Here is an 18,896-nt window from a genome sequence, read left to right as displayed (position 1 = left end):
AGGTGCCATCCTTTCTCTGTAACGGCGCCATCCATTGGCCTTCCCAGGTCATCTTGCTGGTTTTCTGTTCAGCTTAGAAGAGATATTGGGGATGGTGGTGGATGAAAAGTGCCTCCACAGAATTGGCGTCCTGCAATAGGCTGGTCTGGGTGTCCTCCTTGGTGGCAGAGTACTGAACTTGTAGGGTCGACAGGAAATCCCCAGAGTTGGGTCCAGGTTGTCATTCTCATTGGTACCACTGTCTGTTTCTGTCCTTGAGGTTTGACGAGCTTCTCAACGGAGGTCCCGATGATGTCTCTTTCTGGTACAGCCGTGCTGAAAGCTGGATCTTCACCTGGTGTTGGGAATGTCCCTTAGGCGAGGCTGGTGTCTGGACAACCCGATCTGATGGTGTCAAGTCACAGATGATGCTCTGATGGTGGAGAGGGCGACCATCCAGGGTGCAGGGAAGGTAAAGGCCCTGAGTGTGGCTGGTGTGACCAATCCTCCCCATCACCTCACTGCCACTGGATTTGTTTCTCTGCTCCTGAGAACATCATGGTGTTGAAGGGGCGGATCTTGGTGCCCTCACATCCTTCAGGCAGATGCATCATCAGCAGAGAGAATTTGGGAGATAGAGGCAAAGTTACTCTTAAAGATGGTTGAAGATTAAAGTAAATCTCTTATGTGCATATTGCTTTTATTGTTTTTATGATATTTTTTCATACTTTTGCCAAACTTCTCTTCTATCTTATTCTTCTGGACTTGCTTTTAGCTTCATTTTATATTTTATTGTGCTGTTGCTTTGCACCAATATACCAAGGCAAATTCCTTGTATGTGAAAACCTTCTTGGCAATAAACCCGATTCTGATTCATATCTGAACCAAGAGCTCATTGTCTCTTCCCCTCTGGGTGATGGCTAGAAAACACAAATTCACCAACTTTATTAGTCACAGTGTCCAAAAATGTTAGTTGCTATTCAACAATATGGTAGTGGCCATCTCTGAGAGCTGTCATGCTTATTGGTTTGCAAATATAAAGTCCAAGTAATTGGTGTTCAGGACAATCTGTTATGGACATATAAAAATAGCAAAATACCAAGATATCTTTAATTTATTAAACTGTCTGATCTTCAGTTAGATCTAAAAAAATTAGTATTTATTACTATAATATACTTTTCACCTCCTCCAGCTTTTACACTGTTCCTGGACCAAATATCAGAATTTTCACCATTAGAGAAATTGCCTCAAGAAAAACATATTCATGAATGTATTTTTCAAGGCCTCTGGTTCCTGTTATTTTCTTACAGGAACAACTTTACTAGATGTGATCAATAATGGACTTTTCTGACCCTGAGCCTTTAGGTACATAATAAATTATGGACTTTGTCCATTTTTTGCTACTTCTGACTTTCACTCCTCTATGTATTGAAGGACAATATTGTACTCTTTACTCCCATTTTTTTTAAAAAATAAAAATTTAACATTAGTTATTTTGCATTTTCAAATAATATTTTTTATCGGCAATCGGATAAAAAACAAAACAACAACAACAACAAAAAAACACTGATTCTGATAATCAGAAAATTGCCGAATATACTTATAGGTACTTTTTACAACACTACTCATAACCCTGTTACTGTTTCTATTTTTTTTTTGTTTAACCTGTGTGTCTGTATGCCTATCATTTTTAATTTCATTATTATTGTTTTGGCTTTATTTTCTTGTAATTGGCCATATGGAGTTGGACGGCAGGGATGAGGGATAAGACCACTCAGGGTAGGCCTGCTGTTATGCTGGTTTACCCACTGATGCTGGTTAATCTACACTCATTGGAATAGATCACATAACTATATTTCAGTGTAATGATTCACTGGTAATCTTATTTGGTTGAATGCAAAGACAATTTCAAATGGGCAGAAGGTTTACATCTTACCGTTTGTGCATTTCTTAAGAAAATAGGTTATTTCTTAAAACATCAACATCTCTATCTCCCATTTTCTTCCATCTTCCTCCTTGGTGGCCCATCATGTAATATTCCCACTGGGGTTTGGCTCATTTTGCTCTGCTGTGTGTGAGTACAGTCTGTTGTATATGCACAGTTTATTTAAGGGTAAGTATGTGCTGTCATCAGGCCACAGGAGCAGGATGTCCTCATCATATAAAAATATAAGACAGTGTTGGGATTAGAACCACACCTGTATCCACACAACACTGTGAGAGAAAAAAAAAAAAAACTACAGGAAACTACAACTCCCAGCATTCAGCACGGGGAGCTTGGACAGCAGTGCTCGGCTCGCCTGGATGTGGAGCTGCTCCTGCTGCATTTGAGCCCCTACAGCGGGTCTGGGAAGCCGTCGATCCGCCGGAGAAGCGTTTTTGAAACAACGAGGAAACACAGCGTGGCGTTTCTTTTTCACTGTTACCCTTCAGACGGGCTGCTTCAGGATGGGGAATGGCATCAATAAGGTTTGACTGTCATCTGTTGCATGCGACTGTAGTGTTGAGTTGACGCACACGAGTGGCGCACGGTGGTTTTGAGTGGATCTCAGGAGGTGATACACACCTGTCATCTTCAGTGGAGACTTTGGGATGTGCAGCAAGAGTCTGCTTAACATAACTGAACATAAACCTTGTTAACTTAAAGTGTTGTACCCATTTATATTGTGGTTATTTTTCCCACTCACATGATCTGAAGTTTAGATTTGAACCATGAGCTGTTAATTCTAATTATCACCTCATATATATATATATATATATATATATATATATATATATATATATATATATATATATATATATATACATATATATATGCAGGGTGTCATTTGAGTCAGCTGTTTTGCTGTTCTCTCAGCTGTTGTGTCACCTCACTGTATATGCTGCTTTCACTATGTGTGCTTCAAACTTCCACACTAATATCTCTGTCCCTACAGGTCCTGCCTGACTTGTACTTGGGAAACTTCAAAGGTGTGTATAAGTGTATTTCCTCTCGAATCATTTGGATTTCATGCATATGACAGCACACATCCATAGTCTTTCTTTCTCCTTTTCTTTCTTTCATTCTTTCTTTCTGTCTTTCCGTCTTGCTTCCTCAGATGCAAGAGACCGAGAACAGTTAGCCAGAAACAACATCACGCACATCCTGTCTATCCACGACAGCGCGGCTCCCATCCTCCAGGTGAGACACTCCCTCCATCTCCTCCTACATGACGACCTTTCCCCCCCTCTCATATTTCTCATCCATTTTTAAGGAGAGTGATGAAGCAAGAGGCCAAACAGATCTGATTGGCTGAGCCCCCCCCCCCCTCCCTCTTATCAGTGCACATGACTGGAGCTCTGACACAGTCCATGAACCGGTTCGTCAGGTTGTTCGGGAGGAAGCTGCGTCTTGAACAAACAGCTGTCCCCAGAGTGAATAAACAACAAGCAGGGCAATTTCTTCCTCACTCATGTGACTGTTGGAGGAATCAGGGGGGAATGAAATGCCAGTCAACAACAGTTGGTTAGGTCAGTGTGCCGAGTTGTGTAGGCTACTTGTGTGGGTTTGAGAGTAGGCGGTTGTTCTTGCCTCAGCCACTGTGGACTGTGCAAGTCTCGCTTCATTATTATTTTTTCCAGGTTATCGATGTGCATGTAAAGTTACTGTGCAAGAGCAGCTTCTGTTCTCAGTCATTCTAAAAAAAGGGATGTAAACAAATCTGACTGCGAATCAGCTCAAAAACGCCTTTTTACTTGAAGCACTGATATACTTTATACTGAAACCGCTGCTGTGCAGTGACATTTATCACCTGCTGCTTATTGATTTGTGTTGAATGCATCGAGGGCAAGTGACTGCCGACTGTGTAACTAGTGTACTTTGTCCCTCAGGAGATGACCTATCTCTGCATTTCAGCAGCTGACCTGCCCACACAAAACCTGTAAGTACCAAACTGTGCAGCACAGAACAATGAAAGGCTGAGGCACACACAGAGAGAGAGAGAGAGGCTGTGCTGCGTGGGCGTCTGAGGTTCATTTTCTTCAAGCTAACGTGTAAATGATATGCTTTCACCGGGCTCAACGTTTAACTGTGTCTGACTGGATCACAGTAGCGTGGCTGGAGTCAACTCTCGTTTCTTTTGACATGCATAAACACACACGGGGGCTTTTATGTAACGTGAGAAACTGGCAGAGAGAGGAAAAACATGAAGGGTGGTGCGTGCATCGCCAAGGGATACCCTGGTTTGACACACACAAATCTTCTTTGACCAAATTTCAGGCGGCCTGTTAGCAGGAAGGAAGTCTCGCAGCTCAGTTTTGCAGAACCCCTTCACCCCTATACACACATGAACACACACACACGTATGGCCTTTTTACTCTTTATGCCCTGGTTGCTTCTTACACTCTGTCTCTGAGGTGTTTGAAACCTGTTTTGTGACATATGATACCAACTCTCTCAAACCTGAGCAGAGCACACCCTCATCCTGATCCATCAAGGATAAGAAATAAGAGGGTTTGACAAGTCATGTGCAAAAACATACACAAAAATACACAACCAATCCCCTGTTAGATGCGTGCAGGAGCTATAAGAGTCGGTGAAGACAAAGTAACAGCACGTAGTCGCAGTTCTTGCAGGGTTCTTGCTGTGTTTAATGTGGTCATGACCTATTCTAACCAGCACTTCTTTATGCTTCGCAGGACTCAGCACTTTAAACAAAGTATAATGTTCATGCACGAGTCCCGTCTGAAAGGAGAAGGCTGCCTCGTTCACTGGTGAGAACAAGACCGCTACTAACTGAACAATCATAGACATGTTGAATGTGTGAGATCAACCAAGTACACGAGTGTAGCCATGTGTAACTGCTGCACAGACGAGATTAAATGATAAGCAAAAGCCTATTCTTGAACTTCCCAAAACAGAGTACAGTAACACAATACAGTCACATTGTGAGTTTGCAGCGTGGTAGCTGACCATATGTTCACAGGGGAAAGTTATATTTGGTAAGACAGAGGGTCTTCTCAGAAATACAGGGGAACAAGAGGCTATTTATAAGACATGCACTGCCACAGATGTCTCGACTATAATTAAAAACCAAAGAATTTAGGTTTTATTTTAATATATAGTGTTTAAAGTGTTTATAAAACCAGTTTCTTCACTGGAAAAATTATGCATGTCAAGTAAAAGTTCAACTGTCCGTCCCTCGCCTCTTACAGTTTGGCAGGTGTGTCCCGCAGTGTCACCCTGGTGGTGGCCTACATCATGACGGTCACAGGTCTGGGCTGGCAGGAGGCGCTGGCTGCAGTGAAGGTGGCTCGGCCCTGTGCTGGCCCCAACCTGGGCTTCCAGCGACAGCTCCAGGAGTTTGAGGCTACTCAAGCCGATCAGGTGAGGGAAAGATGGAGAGTGTGGAATATATAAGTGCTTTGCGGAATAGATGTGGTTACTTTAAAGTCGTAATATGTAAGATATGGCCAGAATTTTTTTGTTTTATGCATTCGAAAAATGAACTCGCAATTTCAAGAGACTGTGAAGAAACAACAGTGTTGAAGTAAACTCAAAGGAGTCTCTGTGCTGCAGAGATATCTGAAGTTAGCATGCTAAAGAGTTAGCCCCGGCCTGTCCTGTCTCGTCTCGTCATATCACTTTGTACTGCACCAAGATGTGTGCAAGCCGTGTCTAATAAGTAAACAAAATAAACTTACAAAATTTCCAAAAAGGAGTTTTAAGATCTATTAATCTGAAATACTGTACTGCACACTGTTTGAATTCCAGATCTCTCTTTTACCAAACTAAGACGGGCCTCATTGCTTCATTAACTCATCGTAAGACACACTTACAAACTAAATAAAACTCACCAAAACAGTCTCGATTTGTCTTTCAACAGCTATCTCTGGGTTGGTCAAATAAAATCCCCTATTCACAGAGTAAGATGTGCACCTGTCTCCCGTCCCTTCCCGCTGTGTCTCCTCGTCATACTCCTGGTCAGAGCTGCTGTAAATCCCCTCCATACTGTACCTGCCGTTTTCAAACTGGCATCCAGAGGCTGTGTTCAGTCCCAGTCTGGTTTCTAGTCGTGTCTTCCCAGTCATCCGAGGTCACAATCCAGCAAGACTAGGCCCGCTCGGCTGCACGACTAACTGAGCCAACTTGCTAAGGGCAGCTATTCTTTACAGCTAAAGATAGCTACAGCAAAGAGTATAGTTGGCTGCAGTATTTTTGGAGCTACCTTTGACAGGTGGCCACATCTTTCACACCTTTTAAGAATGAGTAAACTATAAATATATAGTTTTTTCAAATTTGTATCTTTTCTTTTCATGTAGTTTAGAAAATGGATCCAGATGGAATATAAGGACAACCCCTTCAATGACGAGGCTGATATACATGACTTGCTCGTAAGGTCGTCTAAAATCAACGGAGAGGAGGAGAAAAAACAGCCATCTACCCCGCCTGGAGGTGTCTGATCACACCTGTTGATGAGAAGTTTTGCAGCTCAGTCCGGATTTATCTGAAGGTCTAATGTGCTTTGGAGTGGACTAAAGTCAGGATGTGCATCACCGCTGGAATGATCCTCTAAACATCATCGACATGAACACTGCAAGAGACCATTAATAAGTGCAGCACATATACATTTTTTTAAGCACTGATCGATGTTTCTGGTTGTTTTTTTTTTCTTATTTATGAATGTTGTGAACTTTTTTTGTACTGTGTCGCGACGATTTCAAATTGTGAAATAAAAGGAGTGAAGTCAAGCGTTGTTGCGAGCTTGTCAGTCGGTGGGCTGTCATATTGAAGGTGATAAGACACATTCTGCTCTGTTTATGTCTCTGTTTCCTGGTTGTCTTCCTGTTTGTCTAATGTGCAGGGGAGGTCATGCATGGTGACACCAAAAACAACCAAGTTCACGTTCTTTTGTCACCCTCAGTCTTGTCAACTGTCTTTCGAGACTTTAAAGCATTAAAACACTTTAATTTCACAAAAGTGAGATATTATATAGTATTCTTTTAAATACTGCAGATATCTGGGTATGTGCATGGATAGCCACTGGAGGGCAGTAATAAAGTAGAAGAAAGGCCTAACATACATTGAGCATGTGGTTTTTCTGACATTAGCTCATCATGTCTCACCAGGACATCATAAAAAATACACTAGAAGTTTCTTGTCAGCAGTTTGTCACTGGAAATTAGGTTGAACTCGCAGGCTTTTTAGAAAAACAAAAACATGTGGGGGGAACATTTTAGTGTCACAGGTAATTGTTCCATTTCGTCCCGGTGTCTGCTCTAGGGTGTCACTAGAGGGATTCCCCACTGCAGTGCTGCTGTGTGGGCGCTGAGTTTCAGAGAAATGAGCGCCCGATTGCTGCGCATCTCCTCTTGAACTTCTCAGAGCCCCAGATGCTCCTCCCTGTCACAAATCAAGATGTGATAACATTTAAGAGTAGGACACCGAGAGAGCTTGAAAACAGATTTCAGCGGGGGAGCTCACATGATCAAAGGTAAGCAGCAGCAGCAGCAGCTCCTTTTTAAAAACATTTCTTTTAAATGAATGATGGTCTTTTCAACATCATAAGTAATAATTAATGAGCAACCTGTAGATTCAGTCACTAGAATCTCATAACATTAAGTCTAATAAATTTTGTCATTCAACTTGTGATCATAAGTTAAAACATTTTTTAATATCTGATAACGGTAAGTTTAAGAGGCGTGATAAGGTGTCATTAGCATGTATTCCACCATGCATTGTGGTTGTGTCAAAACTCTTTCCTGTACTTTAATTATAGCTACATGACTGGTGGTGTTGCTATTCATGCATGTATCTCAAATGACTCACATTTCTTTTCTCTGACAGAAATAAAAACAGATAAACGTGATTAAGACAGTTGCTGTCTTGAGCATGTACCCGTATGCCCTTGCTCATTGCTTTCTAAATGAGTATAGCCAAAAAATGTCACAACCATGGCTAGATAACAAGATTAAATGTATTTTTAAGTGATTATTACAACTGCAGGGCTGCAGGGGAGAAGCTATGTGGAGCACTAATTTACCCTTTCTAAAGCAATTTTGAGCTGAACCTAATATTTATCTTCTCAGGTTCATTTAAATGCGTGAATCTTCCATTAGAAAAAGAGTCAAATCAAACATCTGTGTGTTAACATCTCTGTTAACAGGCTCTATTTAAACCTATCTTGCAGAGATGAACCTGGACGAGGACAGTGGCCTGTCAGTCAGCTGCGGCAATGGCAAACTGAGACAGTGGCTGATCGATCAGATCGACAGCCAAAGATATCCTGGCCTGATTTGGGAAAACGATGAAAAATCCATCTTTAGGATCCCGTGGAAACATGCAGGAAAACAAGACTACAACAGAGAGGAGGATGCTGCGCTCTTCAAGGTCAGACCATCCCACCTGTCTTTGCTTCTGACAACTGCATGTTAAACTTATTAGTGTGTGAAGTTACTCTTAAAAGCAGGTTTAGATTTTGTTCCGTTAACTTCTTTACACATATGCATGACCCAAAAGGAAGTTTAAATGAATGTGATCAATGCATATTTCAGGCATGGGCATTGTTTAAGGGAAAATATAAGGAAGGAGTCGACAAGCCAGATCCCCCCACATGGAAGACCAGACTACGCTGTGCTCTTAATAAAAGCAACGACTTTGATGAGATAGTGGAGAGGAGCCAACTGGACATCTCAGACCCGTATAAAGTCTACAGAATCATTCCAGAGGAAGCCAAAAAAGGTAAGTGTGTGTAAATATGATCAAAAATAGAGTCTAGTTTATAAGGATTTCATTTAGCCCCATATATATGTGGTGACAGATGAGGAGTAAGATCGTTTATATGGTTGAAATTTGATACCAAACAGCGCTGGTGCATACACACGGCGTTTCACACAGCATCTCACATTGTTTATAGACTATTGGCATTTTTTTCACACACATATGCACCACTGCAGTTGATTCTGATGAGGCAGGAAGCACAAAGGAAGCCAAAGCATGTACCAAAAAGGCCGTAGTGCTTTTTTTAGAGGGCTTCGGTTACTAAGTGCAGGGTGCACATAACACAACCAAACGACCTCCAGCCTTGCATAACTAAGTCTTTGCCATCGTACCTTTTGTCACAGCAGAGCACTTCTTGCTATCAGTGCTCGCACTTAATAGTGGAAATGAACAAGATTTAGATTAGGTTTTTGTCAGCTGCACACACTTAACACCCCGTCACACGTATGAAGATAGCAGGACCTCACAAGTGCATGAAACATATTCACAGTTTGAATTAGGTTAGTTGTGTTCACACAAATTAGGGCCTCATATATTCTTAGTTGAGTGTTAATCTGTACACAAAAAAACTGTTATGATAAAGATTTTCTTGTTTCTTTGGAAAATATGAGCTGTAATTGTGTATAAGCAATGTCTTCATAGCAAAGCATGGGAAATATTGCGGACCAAATATCTGACAAATGTACCTTTTTGTTTGGTACATTTACAGGGATGAAGATGGGCAGTATGGAGGAGACACCATCACATGTAAATTCCCTCGGCTACATTCCTCCATATACGTCTCTGCACAACCAGGTCAGCATGTGGCCCGAGCACATAATCTGCAATAGTGGCAAGTGTCTTGATTTAATGACACCTTCTCTCGCTGTGCTCCTCTCTCAGGTGTCTGGTTACATGCTCTCTCAGGAGAGAAGGGACTGGAGGGATTACTCACCTCCAGAACAGCAGCCTCTTCCTCCATCACATCACCACGGGCCACATGCAGAGGTGCAGTATGGTCAGTGCCACTACCCGTCACCGTTCAGCCGGGCTTGGCCTGGGTCACACACAGAAAATGGTAAGATGTGACGGCACACACGTTATTGATACAATGCTTGTAGCTCTAAAACTGTATAGATAGATGTTGGCTGTGCATAAGAAGTGTGACTGTAAGGCTCAGCAGGTATACAGTGAGATACACAGTCTATCCTACATTTAATGTGGCGTATTTTATAGATTTTCAGCTTATTGCATGAAAATTTGCATTATTTTTCAGTTCTCACAAATATCTAAAAAATGTTGTCAATTTCCAACCACAGACGCTTCACTGTAACATCCTGTCAGTCTGTTTATCAAACAGGCCTGAAAGGGAATAAAATTGTCACTTTAATGACGCAAAATATAAAGAGCGTATGTCATCACGCTGATTCTTTTCATCACGTAACTCTCGACTCTGTCTATGAACTGATTCTAAACAGGTCATAAAGTAGTATCATCAGCACTCTTTGACACGAACAAGACACAAACAAGAACAAGGCCTAGGTTTGAAAAGCCTGTGTGAATCCCTATAGCAATATCAAGATAGAAATGACTATAGATATATTTATGAATCAATCGTTTATACCTTTATTTACACTGCACATGTATATTTATTGGCCATCATTTGAAAACAATGTATATATGTATATATATATGTATATGTTTGTATATATATATGTGTGTGTGTAGATTCAAATGTAATCATTTGATCTTTTCATGTCGACAAAAACTGATCGTATCTAGGCATTATTTATTATTATTTTTGCAGGAACAGCACAGAATTAAAAGTAATTGCACCAGAGTCAGCTAGCAACAACAGAACAGCCAATAAAAATCTCAATACATGTAAGTCGATCACTGTGAGATGAACAGAATCAGTATGATAGAAACAATAAATACATGTGATGACATTTTTGTGGCCGTTTTAACCAAAACACGAAGCTGGTTTTAAACACTGCGAAACTGGCCTCAAGTTTGTAGGTATGGAGTTCCACTTCTCCACCACTATAATCGAGAAAGCACATTGACCAAAGGCTGTCTTTCTGACATTTTCTCTACCAGTCTCCCCTAGTAGATGCTCTAGTCTGCTAGGATAAGCCAGGCATCCTCTAACAGGAAAGGGTGTGAGATTGTGAACAATTTTTTGAACCCACCATCATAAATCATCATATCAGGCACGTATCAGAGTGAAATCATCCACATCGAGGAAATGATATTTGATACTTGTAGTAGTAAAGTCATTGTGCTAAGTACCACGCACATGGTGTACTGGACAAGAAATGTGTGATGAATTAAACAACACAACACAGCATACTGTATTTGTACATGTGATTGTAAATGCTGATATATATGCAGACTGAAGGCGTGGCAGGAGTGAAGTAGCTAGGAAACACACAGTTGTTGATTCAGCAGCCATGCAGAGCTGAGCAGCGGTCTGTGCAGAAAATAGTGCAAAATTTGTTTATCTGGTTGTTTGAGTTGTTGGGACATGCGACATCTGCGCCTGCCTGATTCTCAACAAATTCATGTATTTGATGTGTTTTTTCACCCATCCTTGACTTGATTTTGTTCCAAATTAGACTAGACGAATTATGATTTTTGGAACTCAGTACTAAGTTACATATGAGAGTGCTGCAGCTTCACTGATTTTAGCTTTAAGATGAAATCACGGCTAAAATCAACCCAATCATGTATCCATCGCGCATGAAAGCAAACACTTAATCTTATGAAATCCGGTTGTTATTGTTGTGTTTTATTGGTCTTAAATCTTGTCTTGTTGTTGTTGTGAGTATTGGAGTTGTTGATGTTCTTGTAGAGTGAATATATATTGTCTTGTAACTGTGTTTTTACACTATAGTGTAAATTCTTTTAACATTAGCATTATCTCTGTCTCCTGCCCAGGGACTACAGATGTAAATTACCTTATAGCCAACTCTGGTACAGCTAAGAAGCTGTGCACTGTCCCTGTCAAATAAACAAACACACAAATACATAAATGTCATTTATTCTGTGCAGGTTTTCAGCTCTCCTTCCACACCTACCTTTCAGAGTCCCAACAGCCCGTGTATGCAATGGACCACAACAATGCCATAACTGGTAAAGAACCATCTCCGTCTCATTTAAAGACATGCTTGTTTCTTGAATATATTTGCATGTGCAGATAAGAAACTACAAACACCTACTTACTTCCCCATTCTGAGCAGCAGGCCACGATAGTAAGTTTCTTATCTCTCGTGTTGACAAATTAAAAAAAAATGGGTTAAAAAGATGCTCAGAATGATAACAGAGAAGTGTCTAATACTCAGAGAACTGAGTTTTATTTAAGCTTGACCTTTCAGGGCCTCCTTCTGCTCAGGCTCAAACTGTGATGTGTGTTTCCCACAATGACATATCTGTTAAACGTTTCTCTCTTTCTTCCAGATGTCAGCCTGCATGTGTCCCTATACTACAGAGAGTCTTTGGTGAAGGAGGTCACCACCACCAGCCAAGAGGGTTGTCGTATCACCTCTTCTTCCTCCTCCTCTCCATCCTCTTCCTCCTCTTCTCCCCATGCCCAGAGGATAAGTTTCACAGCGGGGCAGAAGTCATCCTTTTCCCATTCCCGTACCCTGAGTCTCACAGGCAGGGTGCTGACATGCTTCCTAATGTACTGGAGAGGGGGGTGGTTCTGTGGATGGCGCCTGATGGGTTATACGCTAAGCGCCTCTGCCAGGGACGAGTGTACTGGGAAGGACCCCTGGCTCCATATCTGGATAAACCCAACAAGCTGGAGAAGGAGCAGCCATGCAAACTGTTTGACACCCAGCAATTCCTTCTTGGTAAGCACTGACATGTTTCTGTAGCGTTCTGTCCACGCACATATCATCCAGTTTGATACAAAATCTCTGCAATAAAACTACCTAACCATCCTTACCAAAGAAGCAATATTATGATATAAAAGTAGTCAGTTACAGATAAGTCCTGTGTTTAAAATTGTGTTAATCTAAAGAATTTGTCAACAAATACAACTTCTCCTCTAAAGCCATATTTAATGCCATTTAATATGTATTACTAAATTGTCATTTATTACCTTGTGGATGCTCACAGGATGAGTCAACAGGCACAGTGTTAAACACCTGTATCTGCCTACAACACTATAAGTTGATATAAACCATTTATTAATTGTTTGTATACTGCTTACACACGCCATTACCATGTAAGCAGCTCAGTGAGTGGAAATAATTTGAGATACTTAAAGCAGCTCCAAGGAACTTTAATTCTGTGGATTCTGGCGGTCCCTGTGGACAAAAGTGGTATGAGCACCACCGCCTCCTGTCAAGATCTTGATTGGGTTAGCGTGTGCATTTGTTTTGGAGTGAAAGAGACAATGCAATATATTTCTAATATTTAATACAAACAGCTGCTTGCAGGGATGCATAATGATGAGGTTATGTATCTATTTGTGGCTATGTAGGATCAAAAACTGTACAATGACAATGGTGAACAACGTAAACATTTTAGTGTCGTTCATGCACCTAGCTTATGTAATCCTACAGCTGACAGATTCGGTTGCTTGATAACATTCATTTTGTTGAGCTAAAGCTTAAGTTATCAGTGCTCCCTAGTAATGTTATTATGTCTTAGAAATAATTAGCCAACAGTAAGATATAGCTCAGTAGAAAAGCCAACATAAAATGTTACGTTATAAGCCAGTTGTTCTGCCGCTGTCTGGCAATACAAAAGTATCCACTGCCGTACCATCAGACTATAGAGCAGCTGCTTTTTTCTCAGCCTGGAGGAGTCCTCAATTCATCTGAAAAAAAATTATTTAATTTTCAGGATCTTACCCAGTGGCAGGCATTTAGAAAAACTATACAGAAGTAGTGAATCTTCTCGCTGACAGTCTTGTGTGCTTTTGTAGGTTCCTTTAAGTATGTATGTTTAATACACAGTTTGGTAGTTCGATATTTTTTAGATAAAACATTTGTTTTGTCAGTAAAATTTAACTAGTAGCTCAAGCTGTCTGATAAAGTACAAGAGTAAAAAGCACAATAGTTACCCCTAAAATTATACAAGTATAAAGTATAAGGACTCCAGTAAATTACAAGTGCTTTAAGTGAATTAAAGTAAGTGAATAAAAGAATAGATCTCCTTCATCACATCCGACGAAGTAGATGCTCTTTTTTTCAAGATAACGGATAACCATTTCAGGCATTTACAGTAAGACAACTGATGTCGATAATTGCTGTGATGATGATGATAACGAAGGAGAGGCTGCAGGTGCTTTAGCTGGGTAAGTCCCTCTCAGTATGGAGGGAGCACTAAGAAGCAGATTCTCAGCAGGGGGGCCAGAGCGTCCCCACCCACCACCTGTGGTCCACCACACAGCATGACAAAGTGGTGTTCCTCTATGCCATTTCACATCGAAATTTCCACCATCCTCGTCTGTGGTTTCCAGACAAGTCATGATTAGGGAAAATGTTGTGTGAGCAATTTGGAGTTTTTTTAATGTTTATTTACTGTATATTTAAATGTGACATGTTGGGGTGTGTGAGAAGCACATGCTTGGTTTGTTATGGCTGATGTACCTATTCCCCTCTTTTGTCTTGGTCTTCTTCTTCAATCAGAGCTGCAAAACTTTGCCCATAATGGCCGACATTTACCAAGACACCAAGTGGTGCTGTGCTTTGGAGACGAGTACCCCGACCCACAGCGGCCGAGGAAGATGATTACAGCACAGGTACTAACACAGTGCAGATCTTTACCTGGGAGTTGGATGCATTTTGTGGTGGTGAAAATGTGTTATCTCTGACAGCCATATATGCACATTGGCTGATGCATATAACCTATGGTTGTTATGTTGTTAGCAATATAATACTGTCTTACTAACACAAAATACAGTAACTAGCCAACTTATTTAGACAAAAAATGTAGTTGAGATCTATAATGGCTACTGCGGCTACCATTAGCTTTATTAGCCGTGCAGTTGGCAGTCTGCACTGGGAGTGCGGGGCACTGGGTGAGTGTTGGTGTATACACAGCTAGCATAGGAGCTATGGACCGAGATGGGCCAGAGCTAGCTGTTTAGCGTGCTAACTTTAGAGACAGACACCTAGCAAAACATTGATACATTCATTTTATATTTATGGGCAGTAAATCATCAAATTAAAGTTTATTTTCTTTTAGATAGTGACTAGAAAGCTGAAAGAGATAGTAATGAAACAGAAAAGACACACAACGAAGACATTACAATCTTTGTAACGCAGCTTGCTAGCAAACCTAAAAACTTTTCTGTCTTTTTCAAGACAGTCGTGTCTGTGAGAACTGATCTCTTCCTTCGTAGGGCACAATAGTTTAACATGATTCAGCGGTCACACACATATTTCATACAAAGGCCTAATTTCATTTTAGGTGGAGCCGGTGTTCGCCAGAAAACTGGTGTACTATTACCAGCAGAACAATGGCCACTACCTGCGGGCTTACGACCACATCCAGGAACAGAACACACCTCCAACAGTCGACTATCCCTCTCAGAGACCTCTGCAGCATATTCAAGAGTGACATGCACACACACACACGTACGCACACACACGTGCAGGATGGAATAAATGTGAATGTAAACCACTGCCCGTTCATCACGCCTTATGACTGCAGTGCTGTGTACTGTAAATGATAGAAGCAGCTGTCATGGTTCTGAGGGGTAGAGATGGGGAAGACCCTGTTGTTTTCACTTGCACACCTATGTGTCGTAGTCTTTGTGTCTGTGACTGTGGAGGAATGTGTGTTTTTTTTTTCTTCACTCTACAAGTATTATTGTGACAGTGTGAAGGATGCGGTTTGAGGGTGGGGGGATGAGGGGAGCGGAGGGCGACTGAGACAGGAAGTACTAGCACAGGTGCACAGGAAGAATGGCCCCTAAGACAAACACTGATATATAAAAAGGACAAAACAGAGCATGAATGAGTACTTATTGTAATTGTATTTATTGTATTTTACGTGATACTTAACATTCACTTAGATGAGCAAGTGAACAGTCAACAGTGCCATTGCATCATCTATTACAGACCTCAATTCGGGGTTTTTTTTGAAAGAAAACTGAGAAACTGATGTTATCACTGGTCTGGTGGTGTCGTAGAGGAAGCTGTTATCACAAATTGCCTACCTCTGGGCTGCTACGTGTAATGCAGGGCACACTTCTACTAAATCTGTTTCTACTGAATCTGATCAGCCCAATATATCTGGTTCCTTTTAATTATATCAAACTGATGAAACCAAAAATCACAAGAAGCAGTTTACAGGTGGTGATCAAGATGAATTCGCTTTTTCGCTTGCAGTCCGTCTTATGTACAGTTTTGAAGTTTTGAGTATTGATAGGGATTTTAAGCCAGTACGGGTTTGTCTTCATATGTATCTAGTGGTTGTTGGCATTGAAAATCAAAACTGTGTGTTAGGTTTTAAGTGGAGATGGTTTTTTTTAAAAACTTTTTTATTTTTAATGTACAGAAAAATGCAAATCACAGAATACAACAGTGGTTTCCAGCCTGGTGCTTGGGACCTCATGTAAGAATATCTTTAAAGTCACCAGATGATTACAGAGATAGTACAAATATGTATTTTTATTTGTTATATAAAAATATCTTTGATTCTGCTTTATTCTTGCTTTGTCTTATAAAATACTGTACAGTTTTATGTTTTCAAGTGTCTGAAAATTATTTAAATGAAACATCAAATTTAAAAATAGGTTTCTGATAACTTTACCAGCTCGCAGCTGGATTTATAAGATCACAAGATCATGTTCAACCTATGTGTTTGTGGCCAAACACACATGAAATCCTGTTCCTCCCATGGGAAATTATTTGGGAAACAATTTGTACAGTAGTTAAGGGGGAGAGACAGATAGATAGACATCATCTCACTCAATATACTTAACCAACATCAACATGGTCGTCACCTCGGCACAAAAAAGTATTAAAAAGGTGAAACTCACAACAAATTTGGCGATATTGACAACTGCAGTTAAGAGAACGAAGAGTTAGTCAGTTCTGTGAGCTAGCTAATATACGGGACCGGCTCTACAAGGTTTCGGTCAGGGTTTTGGTGAGAGTTAAACAAGAGGATGTCACAAACGCGACTCGGGGGTTTGCAGTCTTTCTAATGACGTATTTATGCAGCGTTATATTTAATTAGTTTTATAACAGACTGTGACTTTATTGAGTGAAATGATAGCACAATTCAAACAGGATCAAAGATTTGTCTCTTGCCATTCATGACCATAAATATTTTTTCTGAAATAAGGTCCGATGGTGGTTCAAAAAAGGGGGCGCAACATTGCCTCTCTACGAGGAACTACTGGCAGCTACGGCCTTGTTTTGGGTGTAACGACCAGCGAGTAATGGGGCTGTTTGTTTGAAAACAACAATGGTGGCTCCTAGAGAGGTTAGAATAGATGCTGCTATAGTATGTGCTATATCAGAACTGGAGAATAGTTCTTTGAAAAAAGAGCAAAGAATGGTGATGAAGGCTTTTGTCGTTGGAAAAGATATTTTTGCTCTTCTATTGATTGGCTTCAGTAAGCCTTGACCTGACTTGACTGAAGAGGGTTGACTGGAAAAGTCACACTCATCCCGTAACTTGCGAGGAATCAGTACCTGTTCCTCTTGACCTGAAACTAGTGGCCTCACAAATGAGAAGAAAAACTACCTGCAGGTTTGGCCAGGGAGGAGGTTTTTGGTTCCCATGCCAGAGAAGCTGCTTAGGTTCACACACTGGATGTAACAGCCACACAAATACTGTCCTAAGATCCTGAAAACCTACTTAGGAACGTGTTTCTATCATAATACATACAAATCTGATTGTCAGAAAAATTGAATTCCTTGTGCTGGTTAGTTGTTAATGGCTGATGATGCAGTACAAGGAATGAAGGTTTTGTTATGTTTTTCATCTGTGGTCCAGAGTTTCGATCTCTGCATTTACTTCCTTCACACTTAAACCACATCACTTTCACAATGGCTTCAAAAGTCTGACCAAAATCTCGGGCGGGAATGTTTTTCTGTTTCTCTGAGTGCGTGTGTGTGTGTGTGTGTGTGTGTGTGTGAATCAAAAATCCTTTCCCCCCTCAAACATCTCGTCAGTCCCACTAATTCTGTGCTGGGCGAAATTTAGTTTCACATTATATCACATTTGAAACTAAATTATATGTCAGACATTTGACTCATTCAAATTTAAAAGGAAAACGTGAAAACGTTACCAGCTCTATGTACAGTGCGCTATTTTGGTAAGAAGTGTGTGTGTGTGTGTGTGTGTGTGTGTGTGCAGTAAAGGGCCATGTGTGTGCATGTGTGTGGGTGGGTACAGGCTGTGTGTCACACTGTTGCACTATTACTGTTATCAGGAATTGACATTTGTGGACTCAGGATAAAACATGTGACTCCCCCACCTACAACATCAGTGACTCAAACACAGACACGCACACCCATTTCACATCACTTGTTACAGTTACAGTAAAACATTCAGAAGAAGGTACAGAGGAAATCTCAATGTAAGTGTGAAATACTGAAAAAAATGAATTGTACAATAAATCAGAATAATGACAAGGACTGGAGATCATAAGGAGATTGATTAATATAAAATTGCCGTGTGGATAAATGATTTATTTTGAAATAAAGCTGTCAATCTTCAACCGCTCCTGTCTGCTGTGCTGTTTCATCTTTGAGCTCTTTTTGATTTTCAATCGAAAGGAGGGAGAATGAGAGAGTCATATTGGTAAGAAAAGGGCAAAAAAAAAGGAAAAAAAAAGAAAAGCACATTCACACATTTGCCATGGTGTTTCCCCCTCTGCAGGAAGCCACATCATTTGTAGTCAGGCTTCAGTTTTTCCGCCCCGTATGAGCCGTTACTCCAAGCGACGTCGCCTTAGCCCTTCACTCGAAGCTTTGGAACGGACGGTTTACTCAGCCGATGCCCCGAACATCACAAAAAAACTATTTTTCTGAGAAATGAAACTAACACACATCACTTTCTTTAAAAGAAAGTGATGTTGGTTCCGTCTTGACTCAGCGACTATGATTAATCAGACCAACCATCAGGCCAAAAGTGATCAATCGTTATCATGATACCATGTCAGTTTTTATGCTTATTTATTCCTCCTCAAAGAAGATGCAGC

The 18,896-nt window shown here is 40.8% G+C and overlaps 2 protein-coding genes across 4 annotated transcripts; both read left to right on the top strand.

Moving 5' to 3' along the window:
* The first annotated feature begins 2,280 nt into the window (after positions 1-2,280).
* On the top strand, positions 2,281-6,708 carry dusp22b (dual specificity phosphatase 22b). Of its 3 annotated transcripts, none has more exons than XM_073491377.1 (7): positions 2,281-2,448; positions 2,916-2,949; positions 3,078-3,160; positions 3,850-3,899; positions 4,657-4,731; positions 5,173-5,344; positions 6,280-6,708. In XM_073491377.1, exons 1-7 carry the CDS (start codon positions 2,428-2,430, stop codon positions 6,418-6,420), a joined length of 576 nt encoding a protein of 191 aa, XP_073347478.1. In that variant the 5' UTR covers positions 2,281-2,427; the 3' UTR covers positions 6,421-6,708. The 3 variants fall into 3 exon arrangements, with proteins under 3 accessions (XP_073347478.1, XP_073347480.1, XP_073347479.1); XM_073491379.1 differs by lacking the exon at positions 6,280-6,708 and adding an exon at positions 5,844-6,159 and having other exon boundaries at positions 2,316-2,448; XM_073491378.1 differs by lacking the exons at positions 2,281-2,448; positions 2,916-2,949; positions 3,078-3,160; positions 6,280-6,708 and adding exons at positions 3,403-3,489; positions 5,844-6,159.
* Positions 6,709-7,364: 656 nt separating this feature from the next.
* Positions 7,365-15,377, top strand: irf4a (interferon regulatory factor 4a). The gene is given in 10 exon segments (XM_073491376.1): positions 7,365-7,451; positions 8,148-8,347; positions 8,512-8,698; positions 9,447-9,532; positions 9,620-9,794; positions 11,771-11,851; positions 12,176-12,297; positions 12,300-12,573; positions 14,362-14,474; positions 15,146-15,377. Coding segments are annotated over 10 exon segments (1,398 nt in total). The 5' UTR covers positions 7,365-7,441; the 3' UTR covers positions 15,296-15,377.
* The last annotated feature ends 3,519 nt before the right edge of the window (positions 15,378-18,896 follow it).

The sequence above is a fragment of the Pagrus major genome, chromosome 21 (assembly GCF_040436345.1).
Source record: "Pagrus major chromosome 21, Pma_NU_1.0".
NCBI lineage: Eukaryota > Metazoa > Chordata > Actinopteri > Spariformes > Sparidae > Pagrus > Pagrus major.
The sequence above is the reverse complement of the archived record's forward strand: the minus strand, read 5'-3'. Positions and strand labels throughout refer to the sequence as shown.

Bases quoted from the DNA above. Each gene is read 5' to 3' on its own strand.
- dusp22b (XM_073491379.1), top strand. From the start codon at position 2,428: ATGGGGAATGGCATCAATAAG. The intron at 2,950-3,077 runs GTGTGTATAAGT...TTGCTTCCTCAG, and splicing joins GTACTTGGGAAACTTCAAAG to ATGCAAGAGACCGAGAACAG. The intron at 3,900-4,656 runs GTAAGTACCAAA...TATGCTTCGCAG, and splicing joins GACCTGCCCACACAAAACCT to GACTCAGCACTTTAAACAAA.